Source organism: Rhizoctonia solani, chromosome 10 (assembly GCF_016906535.1).
Source record: "Rhizoctonia solani chromosome 10, complete sequence".
Taxonomy (NCBI): domain Eukaryota; kingdom Fungi; phylum Basidiomycota; class Agaricomycetes; order Cantharellales; family Ceratobasidiaceae; genus Rhizoctonia; species Rhizoctonia solani.
This window is the reverse complement of record NC_057379.1, coordinates 807800-820258: the sequence shown is the minus strand read 5'-3', so window position 1 is coordinate 820258 and position 12459 is coordinate 807800. Positions and strand designations below refer to the sequence as shown.

Genomic DNA, 12459 nt, shown 5'->3' with positions numbered 1-12459 from the left:
TGCGTTAGTATGAGATATTGAATGAATTCAAGAGAATCGTATTCCTAAACAAAAGCAACAATTAGGTCTACATTCCTACAAGACCTGGACGAGAAGACAAGATAATCGAGAAGTCAATTTTATTCAGCGTGTTCCACACTGTGTTTCTCATCAGCGCTTTCTACTTTCCCGTGCCCTATTTCAGCTCCTCCTGTAAGCCGCGACAAACCGATTCTATTGGATATCTCTGTCATGCGTTCGCGATCTGCCGCGGCAGTGCCTGAGTGATCCTGGTCACGCCGTAAAACATTAGAAGCGATTTAATCAAACCATAGGAATAACGCACTCCAAATGCAAGATCCATCTCTTCAAGGGTGCTAGGATGAAGGGTGAGTCAACTAGAGTACATATGCTCCACATCATGCTTACAGCCCTTTAGTCTCCGGTACCTAGAAATGCGCATATATAAGCTTTATTTCACTCTTCATATTCAAAAACTTACTAAAAAGTGAACAAATGCTCCTCCCGCGAGAGAGAATAGGCCGAAGAAGATGAAAGTGCCGTACGTAATACTGAAACCCAAATCAATAAGAGGATAAGCGCAAATGGGTGATACTTACTGCTCCATCATGCTCGGGGTAACTTGCCCAACTAATTTGAATACTAATAAGCATTTGATGGAAGATAATTCTGGAGAGGCGTACCAATAAAGTTATTCATCTGTCATTCAAGCATCATGGGAGCCGGTCAGAAAAACACAGAGGTCGAGGACAAGCCACTCACCCAGTTTGAAGACGCGGCGATTGACATTCCTGGGCCACGTACAGAGATAGGGTAGATTTCAGCGACAAGGACCCATGCAGCCGGTCCTATGAGCCACATAGGCCAATCAGTTGCATCCACACGCATCCCAAACTATCAACATACCCCAAGAGTACCCGAACGCAGCAGCAAAAATCCAGACCAGAACACACGCCACCCACCCAGCGGCTGTGGGATACACAATTAGATTTGATGAATCTTGCTTCGAGAATTATCTTACCAGTATGCCTATTATGAATTAGAGCATTGCTTTCAAAAGAGGTATGAACGAAACTTACGATGGCCAAGATTCATTGAATCTGGCGGATAGGATCGCAATAATAAGGTGGCAGACACCCATAATTATCGCCCCGCTAACAAGCACAGGCTTTCTTCCTACTTGGTCGATATAGATAACAGTTGGAATGGTCGTGAGGAACATACTATTGCCAAATAAGTTAAATCACGGCTTCGAGTAGAAAGTTATGAAACTACGCACGTTATGCCAACAACCCCAGTAGCAAGTAACGAAATTGTATTCCCGCTAAGGCCAAGCGACCTGAAGATGCTGGGAGCATACTGGGACCAATAGTTAGCGCAACTAAAATGCTTGGCCAGATATAAAACTTACATAGAGCACTGCGTTAATACCGGTCCATTGTTGGAAGAACATAGTCAAGGAACCAACAGCAACGCGAATGAGGTAGGCTAACGAACTGTCAGTTACAAAAGTAGGTAAAGAGAAAGAACAACGTACTTCGATTGGTAATAAGGCTAGTATACTTGCTGAGTCCTAGCTTGAAACGCGAGGATCTGCTACCGTCTTGATATTGGGGATACCGTGCCTGTTCGAGTTCCGCCTCGAACAGAACTTCGGCTTTGATTTCGCTATATAGAGTCAGAATTGAAGCTCAGAAAAAGTCGAGAAGATACAAGCTCACAGGTATTCAATCTGGATGATATCTGAGTCCGCGGGGAGCTCGCGTGTCATGCAAAGAACCTTGATGGCCTCTTCATCACGCCCTTGTGCTACGAGCCATCGAGGAGAGTATGGCCTAAAAAATTGGTAAACTGGCTGCTGAAAAGGTGGGAGCTCTGTAAACTAACATGAAAATAACACCGATACCTTATAAGGGTTGGTAAGTTAGTAACACCGAAGTGATTCACACAGTGATGACATACCAAGAATGAGGGCAGGCACAAGTTGAAGGGCCAAAGGGATCCTCCAGGCGGCCTCAGACTGGTTTTCACCAGGTCCTCCGATATAATTCGTCCCTGTCCGACAAACGTTCAATTTACGGCGGCCAACCATGGTGCCATCACTAACCGTAGTCAATCCAGAATGATATCATAATGCCTAGAGATATGATAAGCACGAGGATAAAAATATGGCTTGATCCTATTATGACGTACCCGTTACAATCGACATTTGCTGCATGGCGACCAAAGATCTACACATCCCCATGAGTAAACTATTTCTACCGAGGTGCAAAAATGACGTACCCTCGAACCTCGGGAGGTGCCAACTCGGCATTATACAGCGGAACAGCCATAGAAAGAGAACCTACGCCCAAACCGGTCACGAAACGGCCTAGAGTACACGATCATCAGCATGCCATTGTGAACCGTTAATATTCCCACTTGCCTACGAAAATAGAGACGGGTTGGAAAGCCGCTGTTTGAATGATCACACCGATAACGAAGACCACCACGGCCAACAGGATGGTGCGTTTACGACCGAGTTTGTCCGCAAGTTGACCGGTGCACAGAACACCAAACCAAGCGCCGAGTTCCAAAATTGCGACGAGCCAACCTGGGGAGTTTCAATAAGTGATTCTGATTAATTTACTCATTTAAAACGGTTGGATACCTTTTGTTCCCGAGTCGTTGGTTACGGATGCCATACGAGCATTGAAAGAATACATGTCCAGTACACTAGAAAATACACCCTACCCTTTGGTTAGCATTAGGCGTGCGGGTATGGAATGGGCTCCTTACTTGATTGTAACCTAAATTACGACAAAAATATATTGTATGCGTAACTATCAATTTCTTCTATCAATCGTACTAACCATAGAGACTACGATTTACGTCAATCATAGGATTTCTCATCGCAACAGTACGACAGATACTCACAGTCCACCAAGAGATGCAAAAACAGCAATTAAGAAGACTCGACTATTTTGGACGAGACCCCTCTGTTTTCATAGTCAGTAAAAATTGTGCGTGAATATTCGTAAGCCACCCACGTAGCCAGATTTCCCGGCAAGAGCTCGTCGCCTCTGTAGCGCAGCCGAACTAGTAGCACCTCCAACTGCCCCGGCCATCTTGGAATAAGGAACAACAAGAACTGAGAAGTGGTGTGTTCACCAGTGTCGTGGCTGGTTCCCCGCACCAAGAACATAACCCCGGGCACTATATAGTCAACAGAACCGTTGGTGTAGACGGGGAACATGCTTCTTTAGGATACAACCCCATTCGGTGTGTCTAAGCGAACGAATGTGTTTATATAGTTTAGTATCCGGAGTAATTACTATCATATGGAAGTTCTTCCGAGGGATAGGGGACAAACGCGGTTTGATCAAACGTACAGCCAAGAAGTTTCCTAAAATAAGTGTTTGCTAAGGCGCTGGCCCCTGGTAAGGAGCTTCTCTATTCAGAAATGGCTACTGAGATGGGGTCCAGCCGGGTAAGGTCTAACCGAGTGATGTGGGGGGTCGAGTGCCGTGATGCTATATTGGGAGTTCACCCCAGTTGTCTGGCTCTATTAAGCTGAATAAAGTGCATTAACACATTAATTAGGGGGGTCAATACTGACCAAGTTCCGGCCCCACTCTCTCATGCTTTAGCACCAGGCGTTATAGGACTCTCCGGAATTCAAACTGGATTGATGCCGATATTTGGCCAGTGTGCCCTGTTGATGTAAATTCTAGCTGCCAAAGGAGCGCGATCTTCGCCTTAAATATACTGTATCAGCTCACATGGGTGCTCCGGGTGAACATTTATCGCAGTTCTGGCACAAGCAATAGTATCCTGATGCAAGGGGTACAAAGTAGTGACATTGTGATTAAACGTGCCTGGTACATCATACACGAACAGACGCATTCGCACTGAGTGAGCAAGTAATTAGTTTTCTACAAAGCCCATCGCTGTCGAATTACTCACCGGTTAGCCATAGCAAATCTGTGCACCTCTTCCAGTTTCTTAATCGCATCACTCTCACCCCTCAGCACATTTATACATTCCCTCCCAACTCGTTCCCACACATGCTTCTCTGGCCGTTTGTCGCTCGCTTTAAAGATGGCTAATATACCAGTCCTCGTTCGCTGCCGTTCCGTCAACGGTCGAGGCGTCGGCAGATTCTTGGCGCGCTTCTTCAGAGTTACCACTTTGACGCTGGGGCTCACCAGTCGAATTGCTTCGCGGTATATAGGCAAAGGAGGGGCACCACCGGTCAGGATATGAATATGCTCCAGCACTTGTGCTACTGTTCGTGCGGCCTTGGTTCGCTCTCCGTGCTTTTGGATGAGAGAGGCCGTAAAGTCGAGGAGTGGGTCAGAGATTGGCGGAAGTCGAGTGCCGGCAGGGAGTCGAGTAGGAGATAGGCTATCGGATTCAGAAAAAGGCGTCACTGGGGGCTTCTCGTATTTCTCAGCGGCGAATCTCTGGGCGAACGAAGACTCTGGGAGCAAAGACGGTGCTGTCGTCGAATTAGGTGTGGGCACAGTTGTGCTAACGGGTGTCGTTGGCTCTGCTAATGATCGAGTACTGTTTGTCCGAAAGTGAGTGAGAATAGATTTGTAGGGGGCTTGCAACCCCCATGACCTTGAGGTAGGGCGGAGTCTATGGATGAGCGTTGACATTGGGGGCGGCAGCTCAGAAATTGATAACTTCAATTGATCAACGATGATGAGGTAAGGCAGTGGAGCACAGCCACTAGGAGAAACTTCCGATCACACGTTCACGAATTAATCCCCCAGACGCTACCCGAAAAGTGGAAATAACGATCTGGTAGACTTATAATGGCTTATGGGGCGATAAGAAATTTAGAGTCATTTGACTAGGTGTTCCCCTGTGTGTGAGCGGTTAGATTTAGGTTGAACCAAGCCGGAGCTGGTGCGCTTGGGCTTCGAGTCATACATTTCATGGTATATACTAAATACTGTAAACAATCCCAAAAATACACGGAGCATCGGAAAGTACGGAATTTGATAGGGTACTGTACTAAACTGACAAAAGATGGCTAGGAGAGTTCTATTTTATGAAGAACCGGCCAAACAGGTAAATCACCGACTGGCCGTTCCTTGCTAGGTAAAAACGATACACGAGGACATCCTGATACCAAAATTAAGAAACCAGTAGCTAATATCTAAATCTCAATCAGTCATAAGAGAGATGACTCTGATATTGCCATATAGTTAGAACCGAGGTTAAATTCGATGAACAAGGACCGACACTCACCTTATTACACGCGACATGACCAACCGTTCCTATCGCTTCGTCCCAAGGTAACAATCTTCCCACCTATCCCCGAAGCAAAAGTCATCAAGGCTGGGGGCTCTAGGGACAAAGACTTCGCCAGCCAGGATAGTGAACACATTACGCGGGTCCAGGAACAGCCTTCCTCTCAAGTCATGCGGGAGCCAAAGCAGTAGCCGATCGCTCTGGTCGGTCACCCATCCGTCTTTACGAGCAACCCATGATGCTTCTTCGCTTGTCGAGTTTTGTATAGCCGTAGTGTCCCACTTGTGTATAGACGCATCTTCCGAGCCAGCAATGACATATCTGCCGTCGGGAGTGAAAGCGACAGACATAACTCCACTGTACCCCTCGAACGACTGCTTGAGCGACCTTGAGTCGACGTCCCATATGGCTATTGAATAGTCGGATGATCCAACAGCTATGCTGTGGCCATCGGGAGAGAACGAAAGGGACTCAACCCGGCGATCCTGCGCGGCTGACATTGCACCGGCTATGTTGCCAACAGACACATCCCACAGCAATATCATGCCATCATCCGAGCCAGAGGCAACAAAACCTCCGCTGGGTGAGAATTTCACGATGTTAACAGTGTCGGTGTGGCTCTTGCGCATCCAGACCAAGCTCGACTGCTGCGCATCCCATAGACCGACATGGCAATCTACACTCCCAGAGGCCACTTGCGTCCCATCGGATGAGAATACGACTGAATGAACTAGATCTCTGTGCCCAGATAAACAGCTACTCGTCACCTCGTCTTTCTGCAGGCCCCATATTCGGATGGTCTGATCACTAGACCCTGAGACAAGTTTGCGTCCATCTGGCGAAAAGCTAACGGCCCAAACCCAACCAGTGTGGCCGGTGAGCAGATCTTCCATAGGCTCGCCGCTGTACGGGTCCCACATGCGTATGTTACAATCAGTCGAGCCTGATGTGATCATTGTGCCGTCAAGAGAGAACGCAACACACTGGATGTAGCCGTCGTGTGCGTATAGGATCTGTCGAATGAGTGCACCAGATACTGCATCCCACATGCATATACTCATATCGTCCGAGCCGGAAACAACGAGCGTGCCATCAGGCGAAACTGCCACCGAGTTGATGTACATGGTGTGTCCTTTCCGTGCGATGTCGGATTGCTTATGACTATGCTGAGCTTCCCAGATGCGGATCGTGCCATCGTCGGAGCTAGATATAAGCTGAGTGCCACCTGGCAAGAAATGTACCGAGTTGATAACGGAAGTGTGACCTATAAATGGGCCATATGTGAGCTCGCCGGTGTGTGTTGATGATTTGTATTGTCGCATCGCTCATCGCACAGGCAAGCAACGTGCCTTGTGGGTCTGGCGAGAACGAGATTGGCTGAAAGCCGTGGACATCCATAGACACGTGGAATGGACCAGCAAGCAGAGTGCCGTCATGCGGACTCCACATACGAACTGTCATGTCCTTTGACGATGATGCAAGTCGCTGACCGTCTGGGGAGAAACGCACGCAGCCTACAGCTGCATTGTGTCCTTGGAGTGGGCTGATCGAAAGTGCGCCGGTCAGTGTGCTTCGTATGTAGATGACACGGCCACGGCCAGCTGACGCCAAGAGGGTGCCATCCGGAGAGAAGCAGACGTCCCCCTCGCCATTATGGTACTCGAATTTTATGCTTGGCTGCTCAGTGGGTCGAAGGTTCCAAAGGCAGACGGTGCCGTCGAATGAAGCAGATGCTAGCATGCTATCGCTAGGAGAAAATGCAAGTGTATTAATTGACCCAGGGTGGTAGTGGATGGTGGTGGTCAGAAGGCCCCCGCTGGTAATGTCCCATATGCATATGGTCCCATCTCTGGACCCTGAGGCAAGGTGCGATCCTTTGGAGGAGAATGCAGCTGACTGAATATATCCTGACTGCGGGTGGCCACCGACGAGATCAAGAACCACCTCAGCGCGTCTAATGTCCCAGACCTGAATATTTCCACCAGTGCCATATGATGCAATGCGCGCACCATCACGAGAAACCTCTGTGCTCCCACCTATAGGTCCGACCGTCCATGTTACGAGTGCATCATTTCTTCCTCTGATATCTGATGCACGGCCTGTCAGTGTGTCTGAAAGCCCTCGAAACCTCTTATGATGATATCTGAGTACTTCGCTATCTTTGGATGCAGCCGGTAGTGACGAAAGGTATAGATGTGGCATGCTCTTTATGGCAGGACTGGCTGTGAACGATATGATCAATCTCTGGGCGTCATGGACTGCAGTTTGTAGGTTTGTTGTTTCAGCATTTTTATCCATGTCGCCCTAGTAGTTTGTCAGTACAGCATACTCATGAAGCTATGACATACGCACCGACAGCCACCTTTCAGCCTCGCTCATCGAGCTCATAGCGTTTGACACCCAGCCCTTGAGGCTGAGGACCTCGATCCAGTATAGTAGCTGATCGTACAGGAACCTTCTCAATATTCTCGCTCTTTCTTTCGACACTGGTATACTTCGTAGGTGGTCCACCCAATATCGACACGCATAGAATAGCTCGGGGCTTACACACTCGTCCACGCGATTCTGAAGGCCCGGTACATCCATGTCCCGTCTATATGAAGTTTCCAGCCCGCAGATGTTGAACCTCAGCTGCCTTTCCATCAGGCCAAAGCAGCTACGAGAGAGCATGTCATCCTGTAAGTTTCTATCGCAGTGCAAGTGAGCGGCCCTATCTTGGCTAAACATGAAGTCAGGAAATGATGCGTGCAGGGTTGATACCATCCCAGTGGAGTTGGACAGGTAAAGCACGGACTGAAGCAGCTTGACGATGCTCTCCACGGTGCTTGCTTGCATTCCAATTACCGCTGACAGTGTGCTGACTGATACTGGCTCGCGTATACAGAGCGTAGCCCATAGCACTCGGCATACGTCTTCCTTTTCATTTGATTCCAGCTTTTGTAGTAGACCTTCCAGTATTCCCCTGTACAATGAGTCGATCACCTCATACGCGGTTTTGGCACCTGACCCCGTCTTGATCATCTTCAAGGCTGCTTCCATTCGCTCTAGAGAGTGAGAAGTAGCTAGTATAGATCCGTTTCCGAGGATGTATCGTACAGTTGTGGCCGCTACAATAAATAGGTTACCCGCATAACGGGCAAGTTGCTCGATATCCTGGGCGGAAGCTGGAATCGCATTCTGTTCAAACGCCTGTCGGAGGTATATGATCACATCATCCTGAACAAGCGACCTCTCGATCTCATGTAAATAGAACACTTGATGAGTCAAGCTAGCCCGAGCTATGTCCATCTGTCGCGAGATACTCGGGTCCGGTCGGCTGGTGACCATGAACTTGATCGGCAGCTGCGCAGCACCCTTGACAAGCAACGCCAGCACCTGCTCCCCACCGTCCGAGCATTCGTCAAGCGCGTCTATCACGACCACAACATCGCGCTGCAGCACCTTCTTGACCGACGCAAGCGGCTTCAGTACCAGGTTCTCAAACTGGACGTTTATGTTTCTCTGTGCGATGTTGCGAGTTTCGCTCAGGACCTCGAATAGCTTGTTTCGGTAGGGATTCGAGTACTGCGCGAGTTGATATGCGATAGTTGGGAATATGCGATTGACGTCTCGACAGTCGGGGGAGATACGAGAGCAGAAGAAGCAAGCACCGAGCTGCTTGGTGGACTCAAGCTGCTGGCAGAGGGTGTATGCGATGGTGGTCTTGCCAGTGCCCGGCATGCCGTTCATCCAGTAGAGGTGGAAGGTATCAGTACTGCTTGCCCAGTCTAAGAAGTCGTCGATGATACGCTTGCGAGTGCCAGGAGTGCAGCCGCCACGGTATGCTTCTGCTGAAAGCGCGGCATCGTACCAGGCGTTGGGCGCCGGGAGAAGTAGGGATGTCTGAGAACAACCAGTTGCCTAAACATGTGGTGTTTGATCGTCTCAACTTGCAGGGCTTACCATATGCTGATCCTGTACGGACCTCCATGTGCTGAATGATACCTCACTCTACTCTTTGTTCAGACAACGTCTCAAATATACATTTTTATACGTAGTCTCACCTGAAGCTGCCGGAAAAGCGAGTCAACCTTTCGATAGCTTTGTATCTCCGTCTCCTCGTCCAGTGCATTTCTGATTCTACTTATTTTACCCTTTTCTTGTTGCGTCTTAATCAGCTCAATTTCCGCTTGGATTAAACTGATCATACGTTAAAATAGGTGTGGTCCGCCAGCCACTAGTTACGCACTATGCAATCTTAGAGATCGAGTGAGGCATCCATGTTGGGTTGGCGCTACCGACGTGGTCGATCAGAACCCTGACTTGTGCTTGCAATTCCGATGCGAGTTGTTCGTATTCAGTCCGATTTCGCTCTGATACCTGTCACTCACCCGATAGTCTCTACTTGACATATATCCGATAAGCTGAATCGATCTAACCTTTGTGTTCCCTACAACCTCGCGCAATCCCCCAAGTGCTGCTTGCAAAGGAGGAAACACCTCGACCGCATTCTCCAGTCCAGCCAATACAGTATCCAGTAGACTCCAATTAGGTCCTGATTTTGCTGCTGCAGACAAGTTGGCTTCGACATCAACAAGCTCCACGGGCTCACTACTGCCGCGATCACAGACACGGATCTCTGCGTCTGGTTTAGCACGTCGGCCAAAGCATGGAAAAAAGGTGCGAATTGTATCGCCCATGGGTTTAGGACCACTACGAGTTTGTTTGGTTTCCATGCGTTGCGGTGATAGCAAAGTGGAAGACAGGCGAACCTGTTAGGGTTTCGTTAGAAATTCCAGACGGGTTACTTGCAAGGTAAGAAACACATACTTACTAACACAGTCATAAGTAACTCTGTAACTTACTCCAGGACCCCCAATTATCCCGGTGGAGGCGTCTTCGGCTTCCGGACATGGGTCCTAGTGGGCGGGAGGGGTGAGGCATCATTTTTTCCGGACATGAGGCCATGGTTGGAGGGGGGTAGGCATCGTGCAATTCCGGATATGACGGGGTCGCCGTGGGCCAAGGCATCTTCGGCTTCCGGACATCACGTGGGTCCTTCCTCCGGGTAATTGTTTTTCCGGGTGCTAACGCTGTTATACAGAGCTAATTCAAATGTAATGGTGTTCAACTCGTGAGCCAGGTCGCGTTCCCAGTATATTGGCCTATTTTATTTACTACTGTAAATTGAATTTATTGTTTTCACCTCCCATTTTGAGTTCAAAATCCCAGATATATACATCAAGGAGGGCGGATATAATGGGATGAACCTATGGGTCCCCCAGACTACCCATCTTGGCCACATCTCATATGTTGCTGTCCAAACCTATCAGAAGGTTGGATTGCGGGCCAAGTACTGTGCTATACACCTTGGTTGGCCAATGGAGATCCCTTACTACCAACTTGTACCAACAAATGCGCTCTTGATGTGTGTTGGCTTCGTAAACACGCCGGCCTTGCAAACCAAGGATTTGGAGTCAGAGGATCGCCACATTATCAAGGAGAGAGATTAGTTAGTTAGGCTGTTACCCAAGCTGGAGAAGGCTGGTATACCGCAAGTGGGCTCAAAAACTGGGGAGGATTGTAAAAGAAATATATATATATATATGTATAGATAAATCCATTTAAGCGCTGGGCGCATACGGCCCAAGGCATCATTCAACTTCCGGACATCGATGGTTTGGGGTCCGAGGCATCTTTGGGTTCCGGACATGAGTCATATGAGCAGCCGCCAAAAAGCTTCCGGATATGAACACTAGTAGACAGCCGGATTTGGGAAGACGCCTCCACCGGGGTAATTGGGGGTCCTCTTACTCCTGGGTCACGTGTATTGCATGTATGACAAATATACAATAGATTCAAATGTATTCATTACTTTAAGCAAGTAAACGCATACCATACTGTCATGACCTTCATTGGCATGACATGATTTTTTACTATTTTCTACCTTTTTTCTGAGACAGTTTCCTTTTTTGGTATATATTTATGACTCATCAAGATCACGTGATATATTTGATATATGATGTGAAATTGTAAATGACTCACTATTTAGTACTGTTGTTTTTGATGTGGCTTTCCTCATGTATATAAGCCAGGTCAAGTCGCCGCTAAACAGCAAGACTTGACCTCTTCGTCAATCCACCTGAGTTCTTACCTACCCATTGCCCTGCTCCCTTGTTGAGCCTAGTGCACTTTACTTAAGCATCACCTACCAGGCCTTTGTTGCCCTCTACCCTAAATCATACCCCCTGGGCCTTTGTCGCCCCTCTTGTTCTCATAGTCCATTGGTGATAGGGCCACGGACTTTAAGCCTACTTGTATCATAGGTCCAAGCTTAGTCGTGACACTAGGTCAAGTCTTTCTCACTTGTACTCTTGTCAACAAACGAGACCTACGCTTGGATAAGCACCAACGTCTGAATAGCTATTGCATCGTAGCCCCTGTGTAATAATCAAAGACAGGAATACGAGTAGCAGTAAGACCGCGGGATAGCCCCTTGCTAGCAATCGTCCGCATACCAGGGTGTCCGCACCTTTAGTCATACGCTGTTAGTCAGCTGAACCTCCGCTTACAAAAAACCTGACTAATATCACGCTTGTACACAGCTGTTGATTTAGTAGAAGGATTGTTTAACGCTAGTGGGAAGGCAAACAGTTAGTAGTTTGAACTATAAATCCGTTGATTATCTATCTGACCGAGTACCAATCTATATTGGGAACGCATCCTAGTGTTTGACTTTCTAGACCTTATCCTCTTTGCCATCTTTTGGCCTTACTCCATCGTCACCCGCTATCTCTACCTCGAGAAAACCATCAGCAACATCAACCACATTTTAGTTGGTCGCATCAACAATCTTGAAGAACATATTGCTTGCATTGAAGAACCAGGGCTAGTCCAAGCTATAGCCCATATCAAACATCATAAGTCATTTGCAGAGCGTCTCAATAATATCTACAAGACAGATCTTCAAGAACAAAGGAACCTTATTGCCAACCTCGAAGCACATAACCGCGATCTTGCCCTTACCATTGAAGAGCAGGAACGCCTTATCAAGGAAAGGGATCGCCTTTTAGTTGAAAAGGAACTTGAGCTAGATAATTTCCATTGCTCCATTCAGGATATCACCCAAGACGGAAAAGGGAGAATCCACTACTACAAAGAATATGAGTTTTTTGCAGTCTCATATGATAACGCCTGGCTTGGGCGCAATGGGAGAGACTAATCTGATTTCCCCCC

At 48.0% G+C, this 12459-nt stretch overlaps 3 protein-coding genes across 3 annotated transcripts; 1 reads left to right on the top strand and 2 right to left on the bottom strand.

Annotated features, from left to right (window-relative positions):
* Positions 1–119: 119 nt before the first annotated feature.
* Positions 120–2333, bottom strand: RhiXN_08439 (Sugar (and other) transporter; the record flags this gene model as incomplete). The annotated part of the gene is made up of 19 exons (XM_043328255.1): positions 120–269; positions 326–356; positions 409–428; positions 482–551; positions 600–630; positions 684–699; positions 763–848; positions 907–969; positions 1022–1029; positions 1080–1223; positions 1280–1359; positions 1412–1488; positions 1538–1668; positions 1722–1835; positions 1888–1906; positions 1963–2055; positions 2108–2137; positions 2194–2231; positions 2284–2333. The coding sequence occupies 19 exons, from the start codon at positions 2331–2333 to the stop codon at positions 120–122; spliced, it is 1251 nt and encodes a 416-aa protein (XP_043183640.1).
* Positions 2334–2408: 75 nt separating this feature from the next.
* Positions 2409–9959, bottom strand: RhiXN_08438 (WD repeat-containing protein; the record flags this gene model as incomplete). Its single annotated transcript, XM_043328254.1, has 15 exons — positions 2409–2593; positions 2651–2729; positions 2779–2789; positions 2853–2860; positions 2917–2978; positions 3030–3107; positions 3878–3890; positions 3946–4548; positions 5305–6508; positions 6579–7548; positions 7597–9126; positions 9187–9234; positions 9288–9423; positions 9473–9603; positions 9663–9959. 15 exons carry the CDS (start codon positions 9957–9959, stop codon positions 2409–2411), a joined length of 5355 nt encoding a protein of 1784 aa, XP_043183639.1.
* Positions 9960–10487: 528 nt separating this feature from the next.
* RhiXN_08437 (uncharacterized protein) lies at positions 10488–12445 on the top strand (the record flags this gene model as incomplete). Its single annotated transcript, XM_043328253.1, has 2 exons — positions 10488–10735; positions 11923–12445. 2 exons carry the CDS (start codon positions 10488–10490, stop codon positions 12443–12445), a joined length of 771 nt encoding a protein of 256 aa, XP_043183638.1.
* Positions 12446–12459: the final 14 nt, after the last annotated feature.